General features: G+C 38.1%; 2 protein-coding genes across 2 annotated transcripts in view; one reads left to right on the top strand and one right to left on the bottom strand.

Annotated features, from left to right (window-relative positions):
• The first annotated feature begins 1,324 nt into the window (after positions 1 to 1,324).
• Positions 1,325 to 10,834, top strand: LOC132116443 (tumor necrosis factor ligand superfamily member 12-like). The gene is made up of 6 exons (XM_059525270.1): positions 1,325 to 2,087; positions 6,599 to 6,680; positions 8,206 to 8,253; positions 8,357 to 8,380; positions 8,510 to 8,637; positions 9,480 to 10,834. Exons 1-6 carry the CDS (start codon positions 1,872 to 1,874, stop codon positions 9,732 to 9,734), a joined length of 753 nt encoding a protein of 250 aa, XP_059381253.1. The 5' UTR covers positions 1,325 to 1,871; the 3' UTR covers positions 9,735 to 10,834.
• A 3,628-nt stretch (positions 10,835 to 14,462) lies between these two features.
• Positions 14,463 to 16,894, bottom strand: part of LOC132116437 (chromodomain-helicase-DNA-binding protein 3-like) — a 47,955-nt gene continuing 45,523 nt past the window's right edge. Inside the window, exon 40 of the mRNA XM_059525256.1 lies at positions 14,463 to 16,089. Coding sequence (XP_059381239.1) covers positions 15,986 to 16,089 — 104 coding nt within the window. The 3' untranslated portion in view covers positions 14,463 to 15,985. The remainder of the gene's footprint in view (positions 16,090 to 16,894) is intronic.

Below are 16,894 nucleotides of genomic sequence, written 5' to 3'. Positions count from 1 at the left end.
TTTGGCCTGCAGATCACCACATTTCCAATCTGCTGATTCGCCAACATGTTGCACTTTCCACACTTTAGGCAACAGCGACATCAAGTGGTCACCTGGAGAAGCCATTAGGATTTATCACATTTAGGACTTTGGCCTGCGCACTTCACTGAGGAAATCAAGTTGTATTGAAAGCAACCGAGACAACAGTTGTGAAGTGCATGTGTTGTTTCATTTAAGCCTTTAAATGCTCAACCGATTGCCAACATTTCGTAAAAGATTAAATAAGCTGTGAATCAAACCCAGCCTCATTTACTGACTCATAATGATCAAACTCACTGCCAGGAAAACATCCAGTTGTTTGGGATTTTTGGAAGGGAAAAGGGAGAGCAAAATTAGACACATCTTCAAAATATTGACATTTATGTTAGGAAATGATTAAGCAATGACTAGACTGTGCTGTTTGTCATTTTAGAACCATATAGGAGGGAAAAAAGACATTTACATTAGTATTCAAAGATAAAAGCAAACAATTTACATGTCTTTTGAAGGTATAGGTTAATATTTGAATAATCCCTGATAATACCACTTACATAAACTGTAGGTCTATTTATGTGCCTTCTATATGGTTTTATGAGCTGATTCATGTGACACAAATAATATAAAGTCATGGCCTAATGGTTAGAGAGTCGGACTGGCAATCGAAAGGTTTTGAGTTTGAGTCTCGGGCCAGCAGGAATTGAAGGTGGGGGGAGTGCATGTACAGTGCTCTCTCCACCTTCAATACCATGACTGAGGTGCCCTTGAGCAAGGCACCGAACCCCCAACTGCTCCCCGGGCGCCGCAGCATAAATGGCTGCCCACTGCTCCGGGTGTGTGCTCACAGTGTGTGTGTGTGTGTGTTCACTGCTCTGTGTGTGTGCACTTCGGATGGGTTAAATGCAGAGCACGAATTCTGAGTATGGGTCACCATACTTGGCTGAATGTCACTTTAAATGTGTATTGCTGGAGTTTTTTTTATTAATATAGTGCATGTGGTTGATTGCATAAATGCTTAGAAGACTAGTGTTAGAAGTTAGTCATCTAAGTTTTTCAAGACTGGTCATAATTCTTAATAACTCGTCAGTCGGTTACATAAAAACGTAGATTGGTCTAATTTGAATCGGAAAAGAGACTAATTGCCATTGGTTTTATGCAGCTATCGTCTTTCTTTCTTATAATAAATTTTCTCTTCGAAATCCAGGGCGGTGATAATTTAATCAGCACTCTTTACTCTTTAAATCCATGGGCAGACTTTGTAAAACCTTAGAGAACAACCAGTTTAACCAGCCTTCTAAAAAAGGCACGCGGACAAGCGCACTTGTTGATTTGAGGCAGGACAGAGAGAGCTAAATAGTATTTCGCTACAGAATAAGAATACTTGGCACCACACGAGGGGGGAAGGAAATCTGTTTTCCACTGCTGTGCAGGACTCACTTCCCTGCAGTGCACACTTGAGCACATGGACGCAGAAGTGCTTTGAAATGACACCATGATCTATTTGTCTAAGAGAACACGAGGAAGTAATGTCAAAGAATCAGGTCTCTGTAAGATGCGAGTAAAATCCAAACCCTGTAGTGTTGCTGCGCTACTGTCAACTCTCTGCACAGGGATGAGAGGAATATTGCTGTTCCATTCTGGACAGTTTATGCAATAAACACAGACAGTTCTCCATATAGAAAAAGCATTGCCAGCGGCGACTGATTTGCTGGGTCAATCTCGCAACGATTGCAACCAGGTTTGCGTTGACCGCGCTGCAACAGCTGCATTTGCGCTCTGAGTTGGAGAAGCTCTCGCGCATGGGACCTACCAGAGAGGCTCAGAGATGTTCTCGTGGAATGTGGACAGAATGACTGATGTGGAAGCTCCAGAACGGTAAACGATCCGTGTGCGCAACGATGCAGCGAATTCTTCAGAGGAGACGGATCCGCACACTGCGCTTGGTTTGGTCGCTCATGGCCGTGCTCGCGCTGTCCCTGGCTGTGTGCAGTGCCATATTTACAGTGTGGACAATGCGACAAACGCGGGACCTGTCGAGGTCTTTCCAAACTCTGCAGGAGCGCTTAGAGCAGGTAAACGCGATGTCTTTTAAATGCACGTCAGATGCATGCATGCATTCCCGAGCACATTTGTCAAAACAGTTCTCACTAATCACGCAGTTATTTTGCAATTATGCTTTTTCATTCTTTTAATCATGAGGTAGATTATTGGTCATGAGCTTGAAAGTCCTTTGTAAGTCCTTTCTGGGGCGGTATAAGCTATCATGAAGAATGTAATGGTATAATTTCGAAGCACTTGATTATACAAACATACAGCTGCGGCACCGCTGGGGGTCTGCGGGACGCGTTTTTATGACCCTTCCAGACTTTGCGCGCTGGGTGCTGTGAATTATGGCCTATTTAGTTTCTAAAGTCGCTGCCAAGTGTGATGGTTCTGTTGCCAATTTTGCTCCATGTTTAGGTCAATTTACTGGAAATCTTAGACTACTTGGCACGAGGGCGTTTCGAAGCCAATTGACATTGCCTTTTAAGCATTGCGTCTTGTAAAAGGGTTTGTGTAATTATGGTTAAATGATTTGCAACTTGTAAACTACCATTTAGAGTCTCAGCTTCCCCTCAGATACAGATGGGTAACCAGTGTTGGGAAGTAGCTAGTTACATGTAACGGAATTAAGTAATTTAATTAGAAAATAAAAGTAATTGTAATAATGATTTTAAAGTAAGTCTATGGAAGAGCAAACGCAATTTGCAAATAATCATAAAAAATGTAAAGTGTGTTGGCCTTGTGTTAAAATCCTGACTTCAGGACCTTTTCTGATTTCGATCTCCCCCATCTCTCTCTCTCCCACTTTGCTTTGGGTTATGTCTGATCTGTCCTTTCGCAAAAATGCCACAAACAAAATAAATGAAATAAAATAAAAGGTGTGAGCCTTACTTCTGGAGGTGAAGTTGGATCATGAACAATGGGAACAATCTTAATTAAAGTGATGAAGGATTTCGAAAGTCTGACATTTATCACTGTTGAGAACATATTGTAAATTTAACCCTGACGGATTTACATGTTTTAAAATTATTAACTGTTCAAAACTTTAGAAATGTAGAAAAGTAATCAAAAAGTAATCAGTTACATTAATAAAGTGATTGAATAGTTACACTAATTATTACATTTTAAGTAGTGTAACTTCTAATCTGTAACTTATTACGGATTACATTTGTTTTAACAACATTTTTTATATTTTTATTTTATTTTATATTTTTTATTTTTAATAATAATACATTTTTTTCACTTTTTTATGTAAAAAAAAAAATAAATAAATAAATAAACAGTGAATGAATTAGCAGCAAATCAGTATTTTTAGTAGATTTAATAAATGTAATTCTGTCAGGACCATTATTTTCAAAATGATAAGATACTTAGCATAAGTTTGGTTTGGCGGTATGGTTCTGTTCTGGGCAAAAACTCCCTGCCCATCCGTGCAGCCTGTCATGAATGATCAGGGAGAGCTGCAATAATAAACCCCCTAGGGTACACAGAACAGAATATGGAAGATACCATTAAAGTACCTAATGATATTTAAGTGTAACACTTTATTCAAGATAAAGGAGTCTGATTAGCAAGGAATAACAGAAAGCCAAGTCCTGACTGTGGTGAAAGGAGGAGCTGGGGATGGAGGAGGGTATTTTGCCCCTGAGCAAGCTGAAAAGCTGCTGAATTATACTGAATAGAGGTTATATAGAAATGCCGCGATATGTGTCATATTCCTATAGGTAGATGTGATCAGCTGAGAATCAGCTGATGAAAGCTCGACTCATGTGATCTGCCAGAACTAACGCTAATGCTTAATCAATCACTCCACTGTTTACCTTCAATTTAAGCATGAGCAATGTACAAAAAGGTTTTTTTTTCTTTTTTTTTACGTTTTCAAGTCCACCTATAGGAGCTACATGCACAAATTCAACAGGTGCACATCAAGGGGCGAAAAATGTGCCAAATGTGTTTCAAACCATAAGAAAATAATTACATTTAAACTTAATCAAGCTAATGACAAATTCATGTTACACCATAAATTTACATAAATCCTAATTAAACTAATTAAACTAATCATTGATGTCAGTATGACATCAATTGGACATTTAAAACTTTATGTTGATTTGACGTAAACTGAAAGTCAAACATATTGGCCTAAATATATATTAAAACATATTCAGAGTGGGATAACGTCCTATTTTTACCCAATTAACCACCGGAAGAAATTGCCATCCAAGCTGAATAAAAAGAATTATGGTATACAGCATCTTGATCAAATCTTGACTAATCAAATTTGACATCAATTGGACATTGAGGTGCCCGCTGTAGTGATTCCAAAACAATTATGAAGCGATCTTACTAGTTACCTTGTTATTATCTCAACAAATTAGAATATGGTGACATGCCAATCAGCTAATCAACTCAAAACACCTGCAAAGGTTTCCAGAGCCTTCAAAATGGTCTCTCAGTTTGGTTCACTAAACTACACAATCATGGGGAAGACTGCTGATCTGACAGATGTCCAGAAGACAATCATTGACACCCTTCACAAGGAGGGTAAGCCACAAACATTCATTGCCAAAGAAGCTGTCTGTTCACAGTGTGCTGTATCCAAGCATGTTAACAGAAAGTTGAGTGTAAGGAAAAAGTGTGGAAGAAAAAGATGCACAACCAACGGAGAGAACTGCAGCCTTATGAGGATTGTTAAGCAAAACTGATTCAAGAGTTTGAGTGAACTTCACAATGAATGGACTAAAGCTGTGTTTTTTGAAAACCAAAGTCACTCCACATGTTTACCAAGAAATCTTGGAGCACTTCATGCTTCCTTCTGCCGACCAGCTTTTTGAAGATGCTGATTTCATTTTCCAGCAGGATTTGGCACCTGCCCACACTGCCAAAAGCATTAAAAGTTGGTTAAATGATGGTGTTGGTGTGCTTGACTGGCCAGTAAACTCACCAGACCTGAACCCCAGAGAGAATCTATGGGCTACTGTCAAGAGGAAAATGAGAAACAAGAGACCAAAAAATGCAGATGAGCTGAAGGCCACTGTCAAAGAAACCTGGGCTTCCAGACCACCTCAGCAGTGCCACAAACTGATCACCTTGATGTCATGAAGAATTGAGGCAGTTATTAAAGCAAAAGGAGCTGCTACCAAGTATTGAGTACATGTACAGTAAATAAACATACTTTCCAGAAGGACAACAATTCACTGAAAATGTTTTTGGTTTTATGAAGTATTCTAATTTGTTGAGAGTGAATTGGTGGGTTTTTGTTAAATTTGAGCCAAAATCATCGCAATTAAAAGAACCAAAGAGTTAAACTACTTCAGTCTGTGTGCACTGAATTGATTTAATACAAGTTTCACAATTTGAGTTGAATTACTGAAATAAATGAACTCTTTCCACTACATTCTAATTTATTGAGACGCACCTGTATATGTGTTATAATTTTTTTCCATACGAAAGCAATTAGTTCAAAAGATTTGTTCACATACCATGCATAACTAGTAGGACAAATTTAAACACACTGGCCGAAATTGGAAAAGGTAAAACAAAAACATTGGCACGAGTAGATTTAAAAGTACAGATTTTTTCTACCTTGTTTAAAGACAAAAAATTATTCTGTGATGCTTCGTTTGTGAATTGCTTAACAAGCGACATGTAATTAACGTTAGCTAGGATGCTAGCATCCTTGTTGCCAAATAATAGCTACAATATGGTTAGGTATGTTAAAAATCTAGGGAATGTTTTCTGTGGATTTTCAGAAACTGTTTTGTTTGAGAAAACCTTGGAAATATACAGTTATGGTTTGGCAACAGCATTTATGTGATATTCTGCAGTCAGTATCTGGCAAGGGTTCACCCATCTGGCAATATGTCACCCTTAAATGGCAAAAAAAGTGGTTACAACTGACTTATTTTTTTTTGTAGCACGGTACAGTTTTTGCACACACCATAACTGTATGTGGTGAGTGTAGATCCAAATGCACTTTGCATGGAGTAGACTGAGAGTCCAAATGGACAGGTACTCACTTCACTTATGGACAACCATGGTTTCTGTTGGCAGACATATGTTAAACTGCTGACAAAGCATACACATGCTTGTCACATTGTTTGTCAGTTTTTTCTTTTCTACTTAAAGTTTCCTTTTAACAGAGAAGCATTCCTGGTATGTATTACATTTAGAAAAACAAAAACGTACAAGGTGTTGTTACAGGTTTTCATTTAGGGGAAGTGGTTGACCTATTAAAATCTGAGTGTCAGTGTTAGCCAGTCTTCTGGTGGCTGTTTGTTTGTGTCTCGCTCAGGAACGCCTCCAGCTTGGGTTTGATTATTTCAAAAGCTATGACTACTGCATGGGTTACCCACAAAACGCCAGTTAATAGAAGCCAGCAGTGTTTCTCCCTAGTGGTCTGCTCATGCTTGACACACATATTTAGGTTCCATTCCTGGCCCAGTCACGCTGGTCTCCCATATCTGTCTGCAAAAGCTGTTGAGCGTGATAAAAAAATGTTCTTCTCTTTTCTTCTCTCGCTCATTATTTCTCTCTCTTACAGGTTAATATGCAGCGCAAGGCCATCTTCCAGCTCATCCTGGAAAAACGCGAACTGCTGGAGAGTCAGAGGTTCCGCAGAGATGGTACTGAAGGACATCATATGTCATAATGTCAGGCATGAAGCCAGTTATTGAAACCCATTCAAAGCACTTGACTAGTAAACACTGAACAAATGATTTATGATTTGTGTCAGCTTCAAATGCAGACGATCCATTATAGCAATCACACGTTACTCTTTAAAGGAAATTGAATAAAACCATAGAGATTACAAAAATGCAGGAGATGTATAAAAACACTATTAAACTCATAGCTGTAAAACTGACACACTAGAGCAGTTGTCAGAAAGCCTAAGTTCACCTGCAGTCTTTGCAGCTGCAGAAGGATGATCTTTAGTCATCGCACGCAATATTTACAGAGACCAAACTGTTTTGGACACCACGGCACCTTGGGTAAACCATTGGGCATATATTTCCAAAAGCTGCAACAGGAAACAGTAGGCAGCAGGCTGAATGACAGTAGAAATTACAGGTTTGAGCTGGATGGACACGCACCCTGCAAAAACCAACTGGCATAATGACCGCAAGGGCACAGTGGTTTTAGCAACCTTCTAAAACAAGTGACCCCTTGCACTGAAGCCTGAAATAGCTTTAATTAGCAATAGACTTACTTTAGTTCTCTTGCAATTACGCGATAAGGCATCTCAAAGTTGGTTGGTCTCTTAAGTACACAGTGGAAAAAGCGCTGCCAACAGGGTAAAAACAACAAAAGGTAAGGAACTACGGCCAAAAAGATCAACAAAATAAACATGAGACTTTCAGAAGTCTAATGAGCAGCCGCAAGTCTTCAGCTGACACCTGATGGCTGTCTGATTTCAGAGCCAAAATGCTTATCCACAATCATTCCTCAAAATATATTGTTTTCCTAGCCCAGAATAGTGCCCCTTAGGGACAGTCACGGTTTCAAGTTGAAACGGTCAGCCAGGAATAACAGTCGCTTTAACCATTTCTATGAAGTTTATTTTGAAGTCTGAGACTTAGGTAATCAGTCAATGCACATTTTGACGGACTAGCGGGAGTTCAGGCAGCTCCCCGGAGGCGAGATTCAAGAGCCTCTGGAGAGGGGGAAAGAAAAAAACACATTTCTTAAGGTGGTTTGTTTGAATTATTGCATTAAGTTGAACGGTAGCCATAGCTGTTAATCTATCTCATTTCATAGGAAAATTATTTTCTGCATGAGAAAGGTTAAGAAAGAGCCAAAAATTCATTTTCTTGCTGTGTCTTATTTTTTTCCCCTAAGTTTTGCCTCTTTGTTGACTGGAACCAGCTGGTGGGGTGAAAGTAGAAAATACAGTGCATGGTGCCTGTTACTGAAAACAAAGGCAGGAGAAGTGTAGAACAGAGCTGAAAGTGAATATTTTACCATCTGCTTTGACAATCAGGACTTCAGCTGGTGTATAAATTATTCTAGATTAATCCATGATGTTTGCATCTGCACAGCTGTTTAATGCTGGAAGTTGCAGGAGCTCCACATGGATGACTCTTATCTGCATCCCAGAGAGTTTTGTCTCTTTTTCCAAAACATGCCTTTCTTTTGTCTTTATCTTGCAAGTGGGAGGGAGGAAAGGAAATGGACGAAAAGTGGCCTCTCATTTTGAGAGTAAGTGGATAGTATTGCAAAAAATTAATAAAAAAAAATTTAACAATAAAAAACCTGACTGCTGTTTTTTCCCTCACACTAATGTATATCTAATTTTTAACAGTAACCAACAATTTCGTCCAAAAAGGTGAGTTACTTGGGAGTATATATATATATATATATATATATATATATATATATATATATATATATATGTGGAATATTCTCTAACTGTATGTGTCTTATGGAATATTCTCTAATAATGTATGTGTCCTAGTGGGGAGTGAAGGAGTCATTAAAGGATGGACTGAGGAGCAGCTGAATATGAGCAAGGCAGTGCAATATGATCCAGAGACTGGCACCTTTAAAGTAGAGCGCAGCGGTGTCTACTTCCTGTACTGTCAAGTGAGTTTTCCGCAAACTTTCCTGCCACTTCGCCAGCAAAGTGTGTGTGTGTATATATGTATTAATCTAAAGTTAAATTACTGTATTTAAACAGAATTTGACTTGAGGTAGCAAACCAGAAGGTAATTGCCATTTGAAATTGAATATATATAGTTATAATATATATAGATATATATTTCAAAAGCCTTCATGTTTGAAGATAGATAGATAGATAGATAGATAGATAGATAGATAGATAGATAGATAGATAGATAGATAGATAGATAGATAGATAGATAGATAGATAGATAGATAGATAGATAGATAGATACATAGAGCCAGACAGACAGACAGAGAGACAGATAGATAGATAGATAGATAGATAGATAGATAGATAGATAGATAGATAGATAGATAGATAGATAGATAGATAGATAGATAGATAGATAGATAGATAGATAGATAGATGATAGACAGACAGACAGACAGACAGACAGACAGACAGACAGACAGACAGACAGAAAGACAGACAGAAAGACAGAGAGACAGAGAGACAGATAGATAGATAGATAGATAGATAGATAGATAGATAGATAGATAGATAGATAGATAGATAGATAGATAGATAGATAGATAGATAGATAGATAGATAGATAGATAGATACTTTTTAAATCCAATTCCAATTCAACTTTGTGTGATTCCTGTTAAATCTAATCAAAAGGCTTCTGGTTTAGTCATAACTTATTTTTTGTTTACTTCTGAAAGCATTTTGCTACGTCCCCTGCTTTGAATTGGTCTCTCATAACAATTGACTTGTTCTCTTTCTCCTGCTGTTTGCCACATCTGCCTTTCCAACCCCCAGGTACACTTCAATGAGAACCAGAGTCAGTACGTGAAGCTCGAGGTGTCCGTTCATAAGGGCCCTTTGCTCCAGTGCATTGAGGGGTATGGAACCACACCAGCATCTGGCTCACACAGGTTTCACTTCCTAAAGCCTTGCCAGGTCTCCGGCCTCCTACGCCTTAACAAGGGCGCCGAGCTGAAGGCCGTCACCGGACGCTCCTTCAGTCTGCAGATGTCGGGCAAACACTACTTTGGCCTCTTCAAAGTCAACTAGAGGCACAGACAGTTTTCCAGACACCTCAGATGTATGGACAAAATAGTTTTATAGTTTTCCACAGATCACTGGCCCAAAATTACCTAACCTAAACCTGTCTCTTTGAACCTGGCGTTGCCTTAAAAGAGGAAATTTTGACTCAGCGAGGAACATTTCTATAACCAGCTGACTGTGGTCACGGATGACCCCTTTATGAACGCAAGTGCCCTTCCATGGAGATGTCATCGGGATGTTAATGACTGCACATCTCGCCTTGCTGGACCAATTTATGGAGAATCATTTGGTACTCTGTCGGTTTGGCTGCAAATGCCTTATTAAACGCAAGCCAGCACAGTTTCTACTATATAAATATAACATTTAATTACAGCATACCAGAGACATTGCTCCAGCAGCGTGGTTGGCTTATATACTGGCATAACCAGTTTGACCAGAAGGACCATGAATTTTCAACAGCGTTGCAGGCCACTACAAGCATGAGAGGTTTCACCACTGGTTACTTGGCTGGACCAAAACAGAGTTGCCATAGTTCCTGAACTGCCTTACTGGATGGGTTCAGCACAGAAAAATGAAAGTTTTGGTTGGTCGTTATGAAAACTCAGAGTGACTAAATATGCATCAGATAATACAAGAAAATTTACTTTTGTTTGTTGCATTGATTTGAAACAACAAGCCACACGTTTCTTTCCAAATACACTGTCACTGTGACATATGAAACATATATTAATATTTATCGATGAAAAGGCCGTGACTTCAAAGCAGATGATGTATCTTGTGTACTGTACTGTCACTGAAAGTGGACTATGTGTACATATGGCATGAAGGTTGATGGCATGGACGGCACAGACCTTTAAAAAAAGTCTGAGTATGCAGTATGCCTTTAGTTTTTATATAAGGTGCAATTTCATGATATATTTTTCTTTTTTAAAGGGTAAAGTTAGATTTTTACACCATCGTAATTTCACTTAATCTCACTAATTAGAAATGTATGAAACCACTGGTGACTCGAATCCGTCAATGTCTACCTGAACTACCGCTCCTGAAGCCTTTCGTAAATCTTGTCAATTCTATCAATTAAATCTAAAATGAAAATTACAACTGTGCACTATGTCCCAAATGGGTTTCCTAATAATGCAGCTGGCTTCCTCTTTGTATTTCCTGAACCTTCATGTGGACTCCTGCAAACCTTCTTATTTCCACTTGCTTCTGGACTCTCACTTCCTGTATCTCAATCTGCAGCAAATAGTTGAAAGCCTTTGAGGAAAAACATGTGCTTATTCCCCCCTGATCTCTAGCCCCATTTCTTTCCCCTTGTCTACTCAGTATTTTTTTTTCATCTGTTTAGATTCACTCCTTGCATAAAATCCACATTTAGTTTGCGGCACGGTTTCTGCTTTTTAAACATCCTGACTGGGTCGAGATGAGGTACTGTCAGATTAAGTAAATGTGTGAATTTAAGGTGATGGAGGCAGTTTCGGTTTGAAAATATGCACAGGTGTTTATTTTTCATGGCTAATTTTTTTTTTTTTTTAGATCATCAGAAAAATGTTTTTTTTTTTTTTTTACCTGTGAATTGGGTTGAAGATATGAGGTTCCTACATTTATTGGTATTGAGAAAGTATCAAGAAATGTAATCTCTGTAGGTTTTTCAAAGCCAAAAGCCCTGTAAAGCTGATAAAGAAGTGCAAAAATGCAATTCAACTGCCGTAAATTATGTTGTAATATGAAATGATTGTATATTCAAACTATCATCGGTTCCTTGTCCTGTGGGTCTGTGAGGGAATCGGTTGTGAATTCATTAATGGTCCGCAATGATTCACACTAACTGAATGATTCAGACCTCTAGCGAGTTCGAACAAAGATGTTGCACTTCTTTATAAATGGGAAAAACAGGCAATATGGCAGAATAGTCCAGTCCATCACGTCACTGCAGCTATCATTAGGAGCTCCGGTTTGCTGCAAAGACTATAGAAATACATTCCTTGAAAGGGTCTTTGGTTGCAGTCATAGTTCTGAGATTGCACGCTCAGACTATGCATGCGCATTGGCATCTCTATGGAATTACATTTGTTTCAATAATATTGAACGAAACTTTATAAAACTGAACGTAACTTTTTCAGAAACTATCAAAAATATGCCATTACAAATGAAGAAAAACACTATGAAAGTTAAAAAAATTAACTCAGTCGCACAAATTTAACATGCTCTTCAAATATGCTTCATTCTTTGTTAATGTTTTTCAAAGATTTGTTTTCGCTAATCATGGATTCTAAATTAATTGCCACAGATTTCGCTTATGTTTCGGAGTTTTTCGTTTGGTGTTTTGACACAAACCTCTCATGGGGGCGGGTTTAACAGTGATCTACTCTGATTGGATAGTGAGCTTTTGATGGACAGGTGCTCTCTGACCGGGAAGTACAGACGCCACCCAGTGGTGCGCATATTGGAAAGCTCTCGCGGTGATTAAATCTGGTCTCTACCGCAAAAAATTCTTTTTCACAGACAAAGTGAAAGACATTTATTTTAAGCTCATACACAGGTTCTACCCTGTAAAGAAGTGTATACGAAGATTTAAATATGACATTGATCTTACATGCTCTTTTTGTTCGAGTTCTGAAGAAACTGTACACTTATTTTGATCATGTCACTACACTCAGAAACTTTGGGATGATATTGGTGTGTTTGTCAAGTGTAAAATTTTGCCAGGCTTCTCAGTACATATGAAAAACATTATATTTGGGTATTATGACCCTGACCCCACAAACGAAAATAACAGTTTTGAACAAATTTCACATTCACAAATTCTCTGTCTTCTCTGTTTTCCTAAAAGAAATGGAAAACTATATGAATGTAATCTCAGTGTCTAATAAGAAAGCTATAAGGACCGTTAGAATTGCTCTGCCTTTGATCTCCTTGTTTAATTTTGTTTAGATTTTGGCCCTCTTTTTATTCTTTATGTTTTTTGTTTTTGTTTTTTTTTTGTGGTGGATATTATGTGATGTATGTTTATACCTTTGTATGTTTTTGTTCTCTGCATTAATAAAAAAAAAAAAAGCTCTTGCGGTGATTTGTATCAATACGTCGTGCTTTGTGTTACTAAATATATAAATAATATTTGGCCTTCGATCGTCTCAGTAAAGATGAGCTCTCAGGAGACACGGAGCGGCATCATCTTCCTCCTCCGCTTGTCCTTCAGGCAGCTTGAAGTAAGCTTGTGTTACTGAAGTAACCAATAACATCGATACAAGTTTTTCATGTTACAGTGTGCAACAGTTTGTTGCAGGTCATTATTGTCATTCAGTAACACAAGCTTAATTCAGGCTGCCTTGAAGGACAAGAGCTCATCTTTACAGACTGAGACGATTGAAGGTCAAATATTATTTACATATTTAGTAATGCAAATCACAATCACGAGAGCTTTCCAATATGCGCGCCACTCTCTGGCGCCAATGAGTGGCGCCTGTACTTCCCGGTCAAAGAGCACCTGTCCATCAAAAGCTCACTATCCAATCAGAGTAGATCACTGTTAAACCCGCCCCCACGAGAGGTTTGTGTCAAAACACCAAACGAAAAAATGCAAACCGTAAGTGAAATCTGTGGCAATGAATTCAGAATCCACGATTAGTGAAAACGAATCTTTGAAAAGCATGAACAAAGAATGAAGCATATTTGAAGAGCATGTTAAATTTGTGCGACTGAGTTTTTTTCTTCTTTTGTAATGGCATATTTTTGATAGTTTCTGAAAAAGTTACATTCATTATTATTGAAACAAATGTAATTCCATACATCTCTACAAAGTCTTTGGTAGATAAGACTCTTTTAACAATATGATTTCTGACGAAAACCAAAATGGACACTCAAAAAACATTCAATAATGAGTAGATTTTAAATAAGTGTTGCAAATGTATTTTGTTGTTGTTGAGTAACAGTCTGGAGCCCTGTAATAGACATTCCAATGAACCGATTAATTCTCCCAACCCTTTTTACTTCATAACAAGAACAGCAAAATAGAAATTGTTCATTTTGATTTTTATTTTATTACAAACAAAATGAAACAAAAGAGAGAAAGATGCATTATTAACATGTTCCATTCGGTGAGCGAATGTCGATCACAACAATGTCACTGACTGTCTTGAATCACAACGAACACAGTGACGCTTAGCAGGAAACAAACAAAACTACAACAACAAAAAAAAAAATTAAAAGACAGAATAAAAAATGGACAGAAAGTGCTTGATTTGACACAACTCTCCCAAATAATACCAAGCACTGAAACTAACGGTATTTCAGTTTCAACAAAGGATCTATACTGGGGACCAGGGCAAATAAATTAACATTTCAACTCTGATCTGTCTGAGTTGAGGCCTAGCTAGGAGTAGTACAACTGCAGTCATATACAAGAGTTCACATCTGTTGATGAACCCTTTACAGTTGTATTACCATTTAAGGCAATTACATTACAAGCCTTGTATTTGTAGGAGCCAAAGATCATAAAGAAACACTGCGGAAGGAATTTCATTTGCTGATTTGAATATATGCATTCATATGTTTTCAATTTCATGGTTACATGTGATCCACTGCATACAAGTTATTCTTTGCAAGGCCCAAATCTAGATATAAGCGATGTCCGTTAGATAGCAATGATATCAATCATTCTGAAGTCCTTTTGTGGAATATTATTACAAGAGGTCCGGTATAGAGAAATGTCATGGACCAAACATACAATGCATCAATGTTTGGACTATTTTTTTTTATTATTATTATTATTTTCATTTGGTAGAAGCTTCGCAATCGTAACATCAAGGACAACATCAAGAGCAACAACAATAATCTTAGTTGTAATAACAAGGATTTAAAACCGGAGGACACAATGAAACCGAGTTTAAATATGTAACCAATATCAAAGAGCTCGTAAAAACAAGTAGAAATGTGAAGAAAGGATAGGACTGAGATGCGAACGGTTTGTTTGAATGAAAGAAGGTGAGGGTGAAGTGAAGGGGGGATGACAGAGAAAGAGTGAAAGACGAGTCTGGAAAGTGTAGGACTGCCAAACGTGCTTCAGTAACAATCTTGAACACTATTATGGAGGTTTGAAGAAGCTTTTGAACCCTCTTCACCTCACTGTGACACAAGATTAAGTGTCAATACTTAAAAAGGCAGGGAACTCTACATATCAATGCTTGATGTCCCAATATAAGGCTAAATTAACTTCATAACAAACTTGTCTTTTTATCCCAAGACAATACTGCAGCCAATACTGTTTCAATCCAACATAATACATCCTTACTTCCTTACTGTCGTGGTAGGATATAAACTTTACCTCGTGTTTTTTTTCTGAAAGATGAAGCAAATAGACCAGGATACGGTTAATTTTTCCCTCTTTTTTATGTAAAAAAACATGTATATGCTCCCAAACCTAGCAAATCATCATAACGGGATCATCATCATCATTCACTTCAAAATTAAATATCTGCCATCGTTTACACTCCCAAACCTGTTTGACCATCTTTCTTCTATAAAACAGAAGATATTCAGAAAAATGTGTTTTCTTAGCATGCAATGACACTCAAATGTGTCCAGTGTTGCTTCGGACCCCATTGAGTTTCATTGTATGGACAAAAAAACAGTTCTTCAAAATACCTTTCATATAGGTTTGAAACCTAATGATGACTGGATTTTCAATCCCTTTAAAGCATTAAGATTAAAACATTGCTTTAAGATTGAAGCTTGTTGATGGTACATGGCGGCTCCGAAACGGTCACGCTACGATGAGGGTTTGCTTGAAAGATTGCACTATGCTTGAGTCGGCACAGCTCAATGCATGGACGTTTGTCTTGACTAAACCGTGGACTGTCAGGTGCATGCTTTTGGAAAACAAATCACTGCGGGTGATGTGAAGCTATTCCACATTCATGCAGCTTCATGTCTGTGTCGAGGGACGCTGGCGAGAGGATGAACGATTGATCTGAAATGCTAGGCTGATTTGGGACAGATATTTCTGAGAGGAAAGGAAATATGTGTACATACGGTATGTGAATGGGAGGAAATAACCAAAGGCGAGCCTAAGCTCTGCTGAATTCTGAGTAGCTGTAACTCGAGGTGTCGTGAAAGTGCTGCCGTGATACTGAGGGTAGTCTGTTCATTCGTCAACCGCAGGTGCATGTGTGTGTGTTGAGGAATATTTGTGTTTACGTTTGCATGCAGATGTCCTTCGACTGAGTCAGCGTGTGTGTGTGGGTCGGGAAGAGCTGAATTCAGTCGTCGATGCAGATCACCTCCCCGCTGCGCTGTTCCCTTCGTGCCATAAGAAGCTCTGCCTCCCTTTCTTTCTTTACAGACATGGGGGGTCCGTTCAGCACTGTAGGGAAACATAAAGTAAGGGAAGTTAATGATCTGTACGCTAATTATAATTAGCCGTTTTTTGTTTATATCAAAACAGTTGAAAGTTGAGTCTGACCTTCTAATCTTTATTGTATCACATTTTCCATTGACTTCTCCTTCCTCTTTTCCCTTTCTGTCTCATTAGGTTTCATTCGCTAACCGTGAATATGCACATATTTGTGCGGAAAACACCATGTGTGAATGTTTTCACACAGAAATCATGAATCATCCATAAGCTTGTTTTTTTTCCTTCTAATTTTAGGATGAAGTTGTTCCTCATTTTTAAATTTGGTAAAAAAAGTCATCATGATGATCAGTCATTGCAGGTCATTGCAGTGTATTCATGCCCATCATGCCCATTATGTCTATTATACCAAGCATACACTATTTAGGGGCAATATGTGTGTACATTATGTACTTGAAGACTAACATCATTTAGAAAGCAGTCATTTAGCATCAATCCAATGCGATATGATCAAGAGCAAATGGCAATTGCTCACTGATTACCATACAAGAATAAGAAACCTTCTGGATTTCAGTCATTTTTAAATGTTTAAGGATCAACTTTATATATCAATTTGAGATATTTTGAAATAAATATTTGGAATGCACGCACGTGTCATGGTTACTGTCGTGAATGTGTATAAAATTGTTGAATGAAGTTATTTTTGTTTTCAAAAAGTATTCTTGTAGCTATTTTAACGATGTCTTGAATGTGTAAGTTGTGTTGCTGTCTATTGGAGGGTCATGGGCGTTCTGTTCAACACTGTCAAGTTCAAAAT

The sequence above is a fragment of the Carassius carassius genome, chromosome 3 (genome assembly GCF_963082965.1).
Source record: "Carassius carassius chromosome 3, fCarCar2.1, whole genome shotgun sequence".
Classification (NCBI taxonomy): domain Eukaryota; kingdom Metazoa; phylum Chordata; class Actinopteri; order Cypriniformes; family Cyprinidae; genus Carassius; species Carassius carassius.
The sequence above is the reverse complement of the archived record's forward strand: the minus strand, read 5'-3'. Positions and strand labels throughout refer to the sequence as shown.

Excerpts from the sequence above, each read along its gene's own strand:
- LOC132116443 (XM_059525270.1), top strand. The coding sequence starts at position 1,872 with ATGTGGAAGCTCCAGAACGGTAAACGATCCGTGTGCGCAACGATGCAG. Across the intron at positions 2,088-6,598 it reads TGCAGGAGCGCTTAGAGCAG|GTTAATATGCAGCGCAAGGC; the intron begins GTAAACGCGATG and ends TCTCTCTTACAG. Across the intron at positions 8,381-8,509 it reads CAACAATTTCGTCCAAAAAG|TGGGGAGTGAAGGAGTCATT; the intron begins GTGAGTTACTTG and ends TATGTGTCCTAG.